The 16,674-nt window shown below is 29.9% G+C and overlaps 1 protein-coding gene across 9 annotated transcripts in view; it reads left to right on the forward strand.

Annotated features, from left to right (window-relative positions):
• FoxP (forkhead box transcription factor P) overlaps positions 1–16,674 on the forward strand; it is a 96,210-nt gene that overhangs the window by 47,051 nt on the left and 32,485 nt on the right. For 4 of the 9 annotated variants that reach the window (XM_088189706.1, XM_088189711.1, XM_088189713.1 and 1 more), the window contains exon 2: positions 2,139–2,291. The exons of 4 other annotated variants lie outside the window; for them this stretch is intronic. In XM_088189706.1, coding sequence (XP_088045832.1) covers positions 2,271–2,291 — 21 coding nt within the window. In that variant the 5' untranslated portion in view covers positions 2,139–2,270. Of the gene's footprint in view, positions 1–1,350; positions 2,292–16,674 lie in introns of those variants that run through there. One more of the 9 variants, XM_088189705.1, reaches the window with a different exon arrangement.

A 16,674-nucleotide genomic window follows, 5' to 3' on the forward strand; every position in this document is an offset into this window, starting at 1 on the left:
TGTCAAATTTCATTAAGTAGGAAATGGTGAGGTTATTTTTAGATGTTTTACAATGTTGCTTTCAGTCACATTGTTGTGACGCTTTTTTATGGGAGCGAAATACTGTATCACTTTTATATGCGCCACTCTAAAAAATCATTTTTTAGAATGAAATTGTAATGTATACTGTTGAATTTCATCGTAACGCTGTGCTTATAAATCAATTTAAAAAAATATTTCAGATTAAGCAACTAGTGACTATGTTTATTTTTACATCAGAGGTGTGATCTTTTTAAAGCATATGTATCGGAATGGTGGGAGAAAAATAGCATTATAAAGTACTTTTCGCCCAAAAGTAAAGTTAATCAATTTACATTAATTTAAAATTTTTAATGCATAAATAATTGAATTGTGTTTATAGCCCAATTGACTTTTGATACATTTAGACGAAAATATTAGATAGATTAAAAATAATTTCGTTAACGTTTTGGTTGCCCAATTACGATATATCGAATTGTATTTGCTGCTGTAGAAAGTAACATTGTGTATACATCGATATTAAAATAGCTATCTAATAAGGGAACTAAAGGATAACATATATTTTGTAGAGCAAAATAAAATGAGTTCAATATTTAAAAAAAATTATCACACATAAATCTACCAAATTTTAGCGGTGGGTATCAGGAAGAGATTTAGGTATATTTTGATTGAAATACTTCCTATTGCCTATTTCGCAAATTGCAACGCATTATCACTAGAATCACCCTCAGTCAAAATGTTGATAATTTAGTATATGTGTGTATGTTCATTTATACCTATGTGTAACGATAACTGACGTAGTTTTAGTATGATTTACCTTGTTAATATTTTATTGAATGTTTTTCAGTCAATCTAAATACTGTAGCTATTCAAAAACAAAAAATACTTACGTAAATGTGTTTTTATGCAAAATTATTAAAAACAAATTATTGATGAATGATGAGCTCTAAAAATAAAAATTCGTAAAATCTTGGAAATGTGATTTATATTTATTATTAAAAAACAATTTCGTTAGATTTATGCAATATTAATAAAAAATATTATTAATTTAGGATGCGCTTTTAAATATATTTTCAATGTAGAATTTAAGACTAGAATAGCGTTAACCATATCATATTAATAAAATAGATGTCCCTGATTTACAGATTTTGTTTTAAGTCTGGTCTTTCATCACTTATTTTTAGGTGTTGATTGTGCTTATCCCTTTGTAGCGCATTGATCTCACACTTATCAAGTTATAACGAAAGCTTAAAAACATATTATTGTATTTGTTTCGAATAATTACTTTATGGCGAAAAATGTTTAATTTTACATTTCGTACGATGATTAATTCTAGCTCAAAAATCTGTTCTATAAAGAAAATATGTACCAAAACACCTTTTATATTGACATAATACTCGTATTTTAATAAGATATTTACTAAACTTTCCTAAAAAATAATATGTAAATATTTAAAAAAAAAAATTAGTTCAATTTTTATAACAGGAATTATCTTATTTTAATTTAGCAATTTAAAATAATAATTTAAGTTTTATTGGGCTATTTTTATGTGCGCTATTTTAATATTATATATTTTAATGGTTCAAATAAACAATTTAAATTGAAATATAATTATAAAACATATTTATGTTCAGATTATACACATTGACTGCAACGTACACCTTACGTCCGAATCATAAGCGCTTAAATCGCGACCATCGTCCATGATGATTTGAATCTTTCATCGCTCATCAGAGATGCGTTTGTTTTCAAATTCAAAAATAATAATTATAGAAACAAAATAAATAAAATAACGACAATCCACGCATAGAGATAAGATAAACACGTTGCTTATCATTGTGCACGCAAATATTTGTTTTTTGTTTTGTTTATATTTTCGCACGTGCTCTTTTTCCGCTTCTAATAATAGGTGATGTTTAAAATTCGGTAATCGCTAGCTCATTGGTCGCTAACTACACACAAGCGCTCAGTTACACAAGTCGCGTGCGGTGCATGGTCGCTTTTATGCGTTTTATTGTCGCTCGTGCGGGAGCACTTTTGGTCGGAAAATCGCTCATGAGCGTACAATAAAAAACGCTCATCCTAATATTTTTTTATAATTTAAAATTTGAACTTTAAAGTGAAATACTGACTTTTGAATCTATTGAATTTGAAATATGAAGTGTTAAAAGGATACATTTAAAACATAGACAATTGGAAAGGCTGAGTTTTTCGGAAAAGCTGAGGCTTTTCCTTTACCACAAGATTTGAGAATGCTCTACGCTATTAGACAGGTGAGTGAATTAATTGTTGTTAATTATATATGTGTATGTTGTTATACTGTGACCTGAACAAATATTGTTTTATTGCATATCAGTACATTCCATCAATAGTGCATCTATCATAAATAACTATAAAAATGATTTTAAATTTATCTATAAGAGCGTATTATGAGTCTTAACAGAAATTTAAATATTTTAAAGATAAAAGTCACGTCAGTTAGTAATTTCGCATTTAGCAATATTTTTACGCATAATCTATGTGGATACATGTGTATTCGTTATCCATCATATCTACAAATATATTAATATTTTATTTTATTATAATTTACAATGGTGTGAAATTTTGGAATTCTAAAGCTGATAAAAAGTAGTTTAGTTGTTGAAATCCTTATCTGGTAAGAAGCTTTTGAAATGCTGAAACTATTGTCGAGATGGTGGATGAGACAATACTTCATAACATAACTCATTGATAAGTTAATAGTGATCGCAATGATGTTGCACTTCTTGGTCTACTTTATCGATTTATTCACAATAACACCCCGCTTTAATGTTGTCTATCAGCATAATTTTGGTTACGCGAAGTGCTTAAGTGTTTCATTTTTGTCTAACAATTGTGTAGACCGCTTTCTGTTGATGAAAATAATCCACCGTACGTCGCACGTTATAATACAATCGAGAAATAGATCGTTTCTGTTGCGTAAAAGAAATGCAGAACAATCCTTTTCTGTGTTTTCATTCAGTTTCATGCGGCACCCATTTTTTGCAAACTTTTAGATAGTTGTGCGTGGTTCTGATTCAACTAAAAAAGGACGCCCATGGCTCTCGTTCATAGCACGAAATTCTTAACCCTAGTATTATTTACTTTCTATCGTGTCTGGAAGATCAGAATTAGTGTTTATTATATAATAATAATTTGGATTAATCGTCCTAAATTTCTAAATATTGAGATTAATTAAAATCGACTAAATGTGACTACTAAGTACTTTAACAAATAATTTGCCTTTCAAAATTTAGATTTATATAAAAATGTATTTAAAGCTGATTAAAAAAATATTTTATTATTTCCCATTTTGTTGTGAAATTTTTGAAGCCCAATTTTTGTGATATTTTATCCAAAAATTTACATTTTTTTTGTAATAATTAATTTAAAAAACGCGTATTTTTAAGAGCGTAATTATGCAATAATTTTATAATATTTTTTTAAATTGGTTTTATTATCACTATTAATCATTAAATTTTGCACATTTAATCAAATTTGAGGCAAGCTCTAAAATTAAGAAGTAAAGAAAATTATAAACATAAAAAAACAATTGTTGCAGTTATAACGAATGCAATTAGGCCCATAATGGTATTTAACCCAGGTCTTTCGAGGCTAGTACAAAAGCTTTAACCCGCTCATTTATAATAAGTAACATATAAAAATCGATTTACTCGAACCTTTGAAGTCCAATCGGCTTTTGAAATATGTTTTAATATGATAGAATGGGAGATAAGGTGCCATCTTAACGTACTCCCGTTCGTATTATGCAGGCCTTATATAATATAACCATATTTTATTTGTGAATGCTAAACATTACTACACTCCTACACTTATCTTTTCATGGCTCTATTAAAGGTTTATATTAAGATTTTGAATCTACTAGTAGTTTTGAGTCATTATATGTATATATTAGCAAACATTTTCAGTGAAATAATAATCTCTAGATATTTCTTATTGCTTCTAACTGTTTATTGTGTTGCTACTTACAATATCGTATATCAATTCAGGTAGTCAAAATAAATTTGCGATTAGAACTAAACATCTAGTCTATATATAAAGTATACACATAATGAGGGATGTTGTGTTTTATAACTAGCTATAAAATTTCGCAATGAGTTATAACTTATATGTTTATGGCATCTTTAGATTTTATTTAGCTGTTTATGTTGTATCTGAAAACTCTTTAATACGTCAAAATAGTTATTTACATAAAATTTGACGAGCTTGTAATATTTAGCTTGATCCCGATGTGCAAACACACTAATCATAAAATACGAATCAAATTAACAAGTCGTAAATGATATTCGTAACGCATATTTATACATTTACACGTAAACACATAATCGTTTATTTGCGGTTTTTAAAATTCGCATTAAGCACCGCTAAAAAATGATATCATTTTTTCACACGAAGCGTTATCGCCCGCTCCTTTACTTACCACCCAGCGGTTTTCCATCTTCTTTATCCATCTCGCGGAAGCGTTTGCAAAACGCTGACTTATTATTGTAAACATTATTTATAGTTATTGTAAACAATTTCGTGTATAAACACGCAGCAGCTGCCAAACAATAACATCTTGCCGTTCGATGGCCATAATAAGCGATAAACAACTGGCGGTATCTGTAAAGATGTGCTTCACTTTGATAGTTTTTTAGATGATGTACATAGGTTGTTCAAAGAGTTCTTGATCTAAAATAAGCGGTAGAAGTCTTATATCCGCAAATATTTGCAAGCAACATAAATTAATCCCGTCATTCGTAACATGTAAAAATGTCTACTATAAACAAAAAATGTTCTTTAGGCATATATATAATAAATTGGTAGTATTATTCTGTCTATAAATATATAAAAGTATAAGGTGTGAGCTAAATAAAAATATTTACAAGAGCTTCCACCACGACAACGCTTTATTGAATATGTTCGCAAATTCATGATTCAAATCTTGAAATTTAAATTTGCCAAAAATCAATGTGATTCAGACATGTTCATCATATGTGTATAACCAACGTTGTTATATTGCAGTTTTTGTGAATCAAAATATCTCATCAGCGTAATAGGTCTACCAACTTGGATAATTGATAACGACTTTTTCATTGTTATTTATTCATAAGCTATCGTTTTACATTATATTTGATCTTAACGGGTTAAAATAATTCTGAAAGATTCAAGAGCACTGATTAACATGTAAAGGAAACATCGAGCCTTATTTGTTGTTGTTGAAAGACCCTAGTATAGATTTGTTCTATTTCCACTTTACCACTTTCTTTTACTCTACTTACTTATTGTCGTTTTCTTTTAAAGTATTTCTTAGAACTGCTGTCAAGAGGCAGACATATTAAGATGTATGTATTATATTTCCGTTCGGGTACACGCGTTTGCTTGGATGGAATTCTGAAAACAACGGTTCGATTTTTGTAGACTTCAAAGAGCCGCTCGATGGTTCTTGAACTCTGGTTTACCTTTACCTTTTCACATTGCATCGTGAACTTGCAGTCATCTGGAAACGACGCATATTGTTTTGGTCATGGTTTTGTAAATTAAATGACGTATGCATTCCCGAAACATTCACACGGGGATATGAACCCATTGACTCGATAGCAAAAAAAAAATGATATATCTTAGTAAACTTTGAAAGCTCTTTGAACTTGTTTTCTTTTATGTACCTGTATGTTTAAGACTCGTGAAGTAAGAGTCTAAAAATAAGACTAATGATATGCGAATTTGATAGTGCTGATGAAGGATGAAAAGAAACCGGTGTTTCTTTTCATCCTTCATCAGAAACCGGCGTTTTTAAATAAATTGACTGTTATAAATTTATAAAAAAATAAATGCACAACAGTATGTCTTAATTAAAATATCGCATAATTAAATATGGTTCATGTGTGACTTTAATTTAGGCATTACAAAACCACATAAATTCTTTAAATCATTAAAAATGGAATATCCATATAAGATTTCTTAGAACATTTTATCACTCATTTAGGGGTGAGTTTATATTATGTTTGAGTGCTCACCTAGTCAATTGATTATAAAATTTCGTATTACAAATATTTATAAAAAATAAAATGCCAAATCGACCACTATTTAAATTGAGTATTTTTTTTACATAATTTTGTTTATAACCTTCCTTAAGTTATAAGCAAACATAAGTTCAAATACTTATAAAATAATGAATTGGGTTAAGAGGGAGGGGAGGGCAGGTGGGAGGCATTTGCCCCTCCCCTTAAATTTGGCCTTGAAATGCATGTCATTTAATTAAATACTTTTTTAAATTTAATGAAGTCGAAATATTAAAAAAGTTAGAAAAAGTCACATTGTCGTTTCTGATTCTAAACCAAAAATTCTCGATAAAAATAGTCTCGAATCTATCCTGAAAATATTTCAGTGAGATCATATCGGATTACATTATCACTGTTGAATATATTTTTACTAGTGAAAATATAATTTATCTGGCAGGTGCAAGTAAAATTATATGATTTCAACTTTTTCATATACATACTTATTATTATTTATTTACATGTGATGTATAAACATTACAGTGAATATGTATTTTTATGTAAAGTTGTATTTTCACTAGTGAATTCCAAATACATTATCATTAATAGATCAACATTTCTATCAGCGAAAATATAATTCAACTAATAGGCACTAGTGATATAATATATTGCACTAAAATGTCTATGAAACTCAATTTGACAATATGTTCAAACCCAAACCTAACCTACACAAATTAACTAAGCTCAACATAACCTAATGAAAGTTCTAAAACAAATCCTATATACAAACTAATCTAAATTCATCTCATATGCTGGCCAAAGTATATTCAAAATAAATTTTTGTCAATAGAATGGCGGAAAAACAATTATCACTTCTCAGAAGTCAAAAATTCACGTCAAAAGCAATAAAATTGTGTCGGCGACGTCGTAGTGGGAACACTGCGACGGCGCCGACACGATTTTATTTCTTTTGACGTAGATTTTTGACTTCTGAAAAGGGATAATTGTTTTTTGCGCTCTCCTATTGGTCAAAATTCGGTTTAGATATGCTTCATTAGATTTTCACTTATTGTAAGTCGTTAATTGTTATAAAAAGTCTTAATATGAACGATAGATGAGCGTTTCCACTGCGAAGGCACGATTTTATTGCTTTTGACGTGGATTTCAATCCAGAAAAATGCATATCATTTAATGAAATAATATGAATCTTATTATTTCATAAATAGAAATAACCACTGAAAAGTCAACTTTTGCCTCCCTTTTAAAAGCTGAGTTGGCGAACCTGTTAAGGGTAAAAACAACTACCAAGTGATACAGCGAATATTCTTACGTTATATACGTAAAACTGCCTTAGATTTATTTGAATATTCTTGAAACATTTTATAAAGATATAAATTAAGGGAAGGGAGAATTATTTACCGTCTAATGTGCCTGAAATGAACCAATCGATACAAAAGTTCGACTGTTTTGGATTGAAAAAGAGTGACGCTCTCTGATAAGAGTAAAATTAATTATATGGATCAGATGGTGTGCACTACGTTCGTCCTCAAGTTGAAAAATGTCTCCAGCAATGCAAAATCTAGTGTGCCAAGTGAAATGGGGGTGCTCCTTATATTCCGGAATGGAGGATATTCACTTTAATGACGAAACAGTGAAAGCAGTGGATTATAATATGATCCTGGTCATATTTTTTATTTTTTCGAAAGAGAAGCACATGGGCTTAATTTTTTTTATTGTAATCTTGTGGATGTTACGCAATTCATAAATATTAAAAAATATTTCATAATATAGGGAAAACTGGGAAGGAATTTTTTATTTTAAAATAAAAATCGTACATAAATGTAGTGTAAATTTACTTATAAATATTTTATTACTCGTGACAAATATTTTTTATTCATAATAACAAATTTTGTTGTATTTTATGAAAACAAGCATTAATCAATTTCGATATTTTTTATTTTGTATATTGCATGTATGTAAGTATTTTACATATATGTACATTTACTTCTTAAGAAATGGCATATTTGATTTTGTTCCATTTTAAAATTCCAGTCTCATTAAATAATTGTATAAATTGATTGTACTCCATGATTTAGTATGTGAGTTTAGTATATATAAATAGAATCTAGTCTTAATATAATATTTGCGTGAATAAAATAGTAAATCTAAATCAAACATAATATAAGAAATGGCCTCTGATAACATGAAAGTTCCAAAAAAATGTAGATTTCAATAAAAATACTATAATACTAACTACATAGGGTATTATGTCGCAACTTCAACAAAAATAATTCAGTTTCATCTTTTATCAAAAACCCATGAAACATATTTTTTAATCTGATTTCAATAAAACTTTTCTAAAAATGTCTATCTTTCTAAAGCTATTTAGCTAGTCAGGTTATTTAAATTTTTCAAGAGAAGTATAAGTACATAAAAAAATCCCTATAACATATTTATTAATAGCAAAAAGGAATAGTGCCGAGTGTCGAATTTGTTTTACATAAATTCTGTAGTATATCATACATTCAAATTTTCATATTACTCTGTGGTATTGTGATTTTTTGTGGCTTCTAAAAATTATACAATACAATTGAGAACGTTGCTTAAAAGATTGAGAACATGTTCTCCAAAAAAACATGGACATACAGACATAATATAGATTTGTATATGTAGAGAGAATAAATAGATATACAGTGTACAATAAAATATAGCTGCATCACTGATGATTGATTGTATTTATGGTTGCGTAAAATAAACATAATACTATGACGTCTTTGCTCATCGGTTGACCCCAGAGGTCTCGGGGGTCGCCGGCTTGGTTTGGGATAAGATTCAGAGGCACTTTAGAAGACGTAACGTTACTCGATCGCTGATAACGGATAATTTGGCGCCGTTTGCACACCAAATTTCGCCGAAAACGTGCACATTTGCTCCGAATGTGTGAAAAAAAACTCGCTTCGAAGCATCATAATGACGTCATCGCAAACTCGACCCTCTGGCACTGGCCTCCCCGTGCACTCCACGTAAACACCAACGACGGAAATAATGTAAACACTAAACAAAACAAACGGCAGTGCTCAAACTTTGGCAAAAACATATTATTCCCCAAAATTTTGATTTTAATGAATCGAGTAAATTTTTTTTTTTAGAAACCAAATTCGAGATAAGTTCTCTGTATATTTCATAAATATATATAGAGTTCTAAATTTAATTCTTAATTTTAAAGATGACTCATCATTGTGATATGATATTAAGAAACATATCAAATAAGACCAGTTCATAATTTGGTTCAGCAAATCACGAATTTTGAGGCAAAACCTTAATAGAAACAGACTTGTATATTGTTTATTAAGTCTTGAAACGCGAATAATAATAATAAAAATATATTCAACATATTGTTTCTTTCCTTGTGATATTAATGTAATAATTAATATATATTTTTACTAGTTGATTCATGATTTGTTTGTATATTATCTCTATTTAACTGGAGAAAAAGTTTAATATTTTTAGTGCAAGCGTTTTTGATTACTACTATTTTTTACCAACTTGTTTGAATAAATACACATTAAAATATAAACTTTGTCGAATCTCTATGTGAATTTATATTCCGAACATAAACAAAGAGTGACATCATAGTTCTACTTTTGGTCGATGATGCTACTCTTTTTGGTAAAAAACATATTTCAAAGCAGCGTTACTTTTCCAGCTTTTGTTTTGATAAATCAAACAACTATTATCAGTAATATTATATTATTTATTTTGCTGGTTCGGTTAAGTAAAAATAATCGCTTAGATCAGGGGTTGGCAAACTACGGCCCGCGGGTCAAATCTAGCCTACTGCCTATTTTAATCCGGCTCACGAGCCAAGATTAAATTTTACATCTCTTTAAAATTTCAATATGCGCTATAACGAAACGACCAATCGTCGAGTTAAGGAGTTGCAAGATATGACCGTATGTGGTGCTCCTATTGCTTCGCACTCTACTGTGACTTTACGCAGTTATAACTGATAGTGCCCCGTGTAATGCTTTTTCCCCGTGTAATGTCGTTATCATTTTATAATCCGTAAATATGCATCAACGATTTTTTTCTTAAAATTATAATATGGCTATAGCTAAAGTCAGTTCAAGTGTAGCTCATTTATTTAATAATAAAGGAAAGCCAGTGAATTAATTAAGTCATGTTTGATTATTGCAGCCGAAGAAATATGCTCGGGAAAATAAATTCATTTCAATCAGTTTTTCGGCTAGAAGGTTTGAGCACATTGCGAGTAACATCAATAGCCAATTAAATAGCTAATGTATTTTTCCGGCTCACAGCACCCTTGCAGAATCCAGGTTTTCTCAAAGCGCCCTATGTTAAATTACAGTGCACTTGTGTGCACAAAATAGCGATTTTTTTGTAAAATTAAAGGGTTATATATAAATACAATAATATCAGTAAATACCCATTTTTAAAGGCTTTTACAAACTAACTAAGATAATGGTTTACAACACATTATTTATTCGGGGAGTCAATGCAATGTTTAAAGTGACTGAATAATTAGCTTTCATGAATAGTCTGCATGGAACAATTACAGACAAACGAGACAAACGTTAACAAAGTAAATTCTAAAGTAAAATTCACTAAAATGTGTCACATAAAAATACACGCGATTCAGGTCAAGCAATGTATTTAAAGCCTCTGATTATCCATTGTATTATTCACTAGCAGCTACTTTGTGGGAAGCATCCTCATCTATCATGTGTTATTGAACCAGTTATGTCGCGGTGTACTTGATTTATTATTTCCATTAGGGTCCTATAGGGCAACTGTGCAAAATTGATATATCATTGACTAATACCCGAAATACTTGTTCAGATATAACATGGACGCTAATGTTTATTTTAAATTTTAATCTGGGAGATCAGAATTAGTGCTTATTTGTAAATTATAATTCCTAAATATTATCACATTGTAGGTCCCATTGATTCATATCGTAATGAATACCTAATTAAAATTTCAATCAAGTTAAATCGTGCATAGTGCCATCACTTGATTTATAGTTGTAATAATATTAATAAAATAGATGTCACTAATTTAGACTGGTTTCAGTCTGGTGTCTCACTACTTTCTTAGTGGTTGTTGATTGTGTTTACTCCAATTTGCAATAAATAAATAAATTAGTTTTAAATAATTGTTTTTAATATAATTCACATTTTTAGCAGTGGGTAGTGCCTATATTTTGAGCAGGGTCTTTAAGAGTAACTATGCAAATGTTAATGTCTGTCAGTCAAAATATTTAAGATTGTGTCATATTATATATAGATTAAATATAGAAATAGTCATATTTGTACAATAATATTTTTTGTTTTTTTATAGATATACATAAGATAAATATTATTTATATATATATAATACACAAATATTTTATTAGCTTTTTGACTGCATTTCAAATTTAATTTATTTTATAAAATAGTGTTGTAACTAAATTATTAATATCTTAAAAACTAAAATATAATTGCAACTTAAAAATATTATTTTAGTTAACAGTATTTTACTAATTGCTCAAAATATAATAATGTGCAAAAATATTATATTTTAAAAATATAATGTAATGTTTTTTATTGCTTGGTTTGTATTTTTATTTATTATTATAAGCAGCTCAATTTAAATTCAATAAAAGCTCTACACTCGAAAGCTCATGAGCTTTCACGTCAATCAACTTATGAGTGACGTTGATATGTCACTCATGAGAGTAATGTATGTTATATTTTCATTTAATAAATAAAATCATTTTTTAATTATAAATAATAACGATATAATTAAAAATAAACTAATAATATAAATATTCAATTTTAATTTAAAAAAAATATTTGCATACTTTTTGTAAATTTTTTTTTTTTTTAATTTGAATACGCTACAACTTTTTTTAGAAGTGGGGGCTTTAATTAAGCTGCGGCCCACAGTTGATCGGTTATTGTGACGGTAAACAGACGGGTGCCGTGTTTGTTTGTTTGACCAATCGATAGAGTGCGAGCGAGGGTAGAGTTAGTGCCCCGGCGCTTTTACATGGGGAGATCTATAAATCCTCAAAGTTTTGCGTGTGCACCGCGTCGACGGTTGCCGATTCCTGCACCGGAAAAGTACGCGAAAAACTGCAAAGTGTGAAAGCGCCACTGTACAGATACACTCGTGAATGGCACCGAGAAATGTGAGCAATTTAAAAAATATGTATAAATAATAAAAAATAAATAACAAATTGCCTAATACGCGGAATAGGCAAAACTATATATGGGTTTCAAGAACTATAAATAATTTTAATTTTATATATTTTTTTCAATTTAAAAATACGTGTTTAATTTAACATCATATTTTTTTTAAAGTATGTTTAATTCACCATTTATATTATATCATATATTATATTGTTCTGTGTTTAATGCAAATATTATAGTGGTTGAAGCAGCTATTATTAAACTTGTTTTCTTCTTATCGTATACTGTTTTGTTTATTGAGTGTTTGTTGTGTTTTATTATTATTTTAGTACACGTGTAACCTTTCTCGATTATTTTGCCGTGTATTATCAATTAATTAATTACGTGGTTTCCATGCGTTCTGCAATAATCGGCAGTTCTGTATTAATCAAACATTTGTTTAATAACATAACAATAATATAAATAACATACAAACTTCCGGTACTTTAATAGCTACTGATAACTACGCGTGTATTTCTAGCGTTGTATGTTAATAAAAAAAATGATTATCTTAAAATTACCATTATAATTAACGATCACACCAAAGCCTCTATATATACTAGCAGATTAAAATTTCCCAAGTGTTGAAAGAAACGATATAACTGAAAATAAAACTAGGGTGAAGCCAGATACCAAAGCTAATCAGGTACAAACTGTAATCAATGCATCAATAATAATGTATAAAACGTGTAAGAATATATTTTTGTTGCTATCACAAATAAATTATGTATTGATGATAACATTAATTCATTATTGATATTATTTGAGCGATTGGATAAATACGTATTTAATTATTTTGTTTATTATTTTATTAATATTCGTTGAATAATCAACTGAAATGTTACATCGACAATAAATCATATATGTATTAAAATTAATATAATCTTGTTGCTTATATATTTATTTAAAAATACGCGACTTAGCGTCTGTACCAAAGCGTGTGCTATATATGTTAGTAAAAAAATTATAAGCCCTCCCTCTAAACGATTCGTCGCTGTTGATGCCTCAACAGCAACTGAGTTAGGAGCTGATAAGCGACTCGTTTTATAATGCACCCTCTTCGTACATACCCCAACTCCGTGCGGCGCCCCCTTTTCCCTTTGTCTGTCCAATTTCCCCGTGAAAAGTGCTAGCTATATTTTAAGCCGTTTTCCCGCTTATGAGCAACTCATAACCGCCGCTCGTTATGCCAATCAAATGCACAAAAGTTTTAATTAAACTATTTTTATGCTTTGTATGACGATAGAAAAAATATGGGGTTACTTTTATGTTCTCTGAAGGTAGACAGTCAAATAAAATAAAATAAGAATTATACATATAATTAGTTTTAGAATTTTCATTAGGTTAGGTTGGGTTTTGAACAGCAAATAGACGTTTCGCAACTGTCATATTGAGTTTCATAGACATTTAGAGCAGCATATTGGCGCCTTTCAATTAAATTATATTTTCGGTAGTAGAAATATATATCTATTGGTGAAAATGTATTTGGGCTTAACTAGTGACATAATACACATTCACTGCATTTCATGTAAGTATGTATAATAAATATATACATATATTACTACATATAGAAAAATTTAAATCATATGATTTTACTAGCACCTGCCAGATAATTTATATTTTCACTATTAAAAATTTATATCTACTGGTGAAAATATATTCCGATATAATTTTACTGAAATGACATATTTAAAAAAATATGTTTGGGATAGATTTGAGGCTGTTTTTTCTAGTTTTTCTTTTTGAAATAACCACATAAAACTGTATCTATTATTTATTTATTGTGCTGCATTAAATCCAGTTAGCAAATTATCGATAATAATTTACAATTTATAAAAACATTAAATTTATATAATTCAGCTGAAGTTGTTGTTGATTTTTCGTTATTTCATTGCTTCTTCTTTGTCTGAATTTTCAGATCGAATACCTAAATTCACTGGTACTAATTTACATTCGTTGAATATATGCTCTCGTATCTAATATTTCTTAAACGTTCAATAAGCAATAAAGTCAAAAATAATTTGCAAACAAATTTTAACACAAAAGGAGCTGCGTCAAAAAACTACAATCTGTCCTTTGAATAATAATGCTTATTATTAAAGTACCACATGGAAAATGGGTGCTTTTGAAGGCAATGTTCCGCTTCTTTTATTTCTTGTATGTATAAAAAGGGCTGAAGAAATACATCATTACATACGTTTCAAACAGCTGTAGTTTAGTTCAGATTTGAGGTCGATTTTTATTTTTTTTATAAAAATATTCTTGTTAGGAAAACGAGCTCCGAAAATTTATTCCCAAACCCCCTTCTCGGCAGGCCTGGTTATTTACAAAATAAAATAAGTTACATAAGTAGGTTTAGGCCAGACCTCCCTGAATGTTTTCACGTGTGTGCTTATAACGATTTTTCGGTATTAGCCGACAGATTACGAACACAAAACAGTGACTCTCATCGGTATTAGCCGACAGATTACGAACACAAAACAGTGATATTCAAACTATTATTAAAGAGGAATAATTCGTTAGGAATATCATACAATAAGTACTTTTATCGAGATAAAACAGATCAAGTGTATAACATAACAGTTCCTTTTTTTGGAAATTCCCTTAAAAGGTAAATACATTGGTTTTCTTTCCTTTCCAAGAGATACAAAGCATCATTTTTAGTATGTTTTTAAACTTATAACTATTTAGAAACATGTAGAAAAATAAAGATTAAATCAGATCGCTATATAATTTTATTAGCAACCCTCAAATTTATTGATCTTAATCGACTTAAAATTAAAAAGTGTCTATTTTTGTATTTCAACATAGGCACACCATGCGTACGCTTACTTATTTTTAATTCATTTTTATTCTAATTGTTTATTTATTTTCTTCTACATGGCTCGCTTAGTATTTTACTGTAGTCAAATATGACCCTTATAGAACTCTTCCATAAAGACCAAATTACAATTCATTTTAACCCCACTCTGTTTACCGCATTTCAGCGTCGGCGGACGGGGCGAATAAACACACAACAAAACAGGACCGTATTGGGCACGCATAACATATATATTTTTTTAATAATACTATATATTTGTTAAATTTATTTTTTATTGCAAAAAAATATTATTTAACCAATCTTGTCAGTAGCTGAAGACCAGTCTAAATCTGATTTTCAAAAAGTATATCAAAATATTTGAATCGTCATTTTAAAATTAGAAAAAAAATGCGTGTGCCAATTTTCACGTAAATGCCTATGTTCAATCCGCCCACTATTAAATTACTTATTTTTTATTTAAATATAGAATTTCATACCTGATGTCTTAGTTCATGAGACGCATTGCGGCCCACGATATCAAAATATGCTTTGCGGCCCAAATGCGTATCATTTTAATGACTGATTTTATATATTTATATTTTAATTGCTGTCGTATGTACATAGTATATAGATATAAATATAAGAATGGTGCTATAAAGTTGAGTTGTGGGGGTGAATAAGCGAGGTGTGGGAGCAGGGAGGAGGAGGTCGCTCGCGTTTGTCGAGCATTAAAATTCTTGAGATGTTTCGCGCTCGTTTCGCAAACTCGTCGTCGGGAATTATTCAAACAACTCCAGAGTTTCGCATGCTCGGAGAGAGAGAGCGAGGAGCCGTGTGGCCCATTTTTTACGGCCGTCTCTCGCGCGGCACAAAGGGTGAGCTGGCGCGCGATTGGTCCGCTTTGTGGCGCCCCTTCCACTCGCGCCGCCCGGGGCGGCCGCACACATCCAACTTATCCTTGTGCGCCGTCGTCTTTTTTGCTCGAAAGTCTGCTGCACTCTCGTGAAAACTAATGGGGAATTGCACTTCCGCGCGTTTCCATCTGGACGCTGCTGCTGCTGCTGGTGCAGAAGTGGCAGGGTGAGGAAGTGAGGGGAATTAATTATCTCTAGCTAGCTGGTTGCCGGCGCAGTCTCGCATTTGAATTGATTACACGTTTATATCTAGGAGCGTATAGTGCCATGGCTCGAATGGAATAATTTATTAAATGAACAGAACAGAGAGAATAAGAGAGAGAAAAAAAAATGGGAAATCTATTTCGCTGCGCAATTTGATTGGACATGCACTATTTCACTGAACTTTTTCACCCCTATAATATAAATGGGAATATAAGTATTTTTTACAAACAACTTTTAGTTAAACAGAGCATTAGTTTCTTCCTGAGATACAAATTTAAATTTATTTAATATAATGAGACTATTACTTTCATAGATATAGCACTTAACTGATACATTTACTTGCCCAGATTTGTTGTATAATACATATTTGATATTTTTATTTTATTTATTTATTGTTAATCATCTTTTGAAACATGACAGGCGTTAGCCCAATGCGTTACTATGGGTTAAAACTGCCGCTGGTCTAACGTTTTGAAATATATTTGAAT

The sequence above is a fragment of the Plectrocnemia conspersa genome, unplaced genomic scaffold (assembly GCF_051122295.1).
Source record: "Plectrocnemia conspersa isolate PC_06_02 unplaced genomic scaffold, ASM5112229v1 ptg000008l, whole genome shotgun sequence".
Taxonomy (NCBI): Eukaryota; Metazoa; Arthropoda; class Insecta; order Trichoptera; family Polycentropodidae; genus Plectrocnemia; species Plectrocnemia conspersa.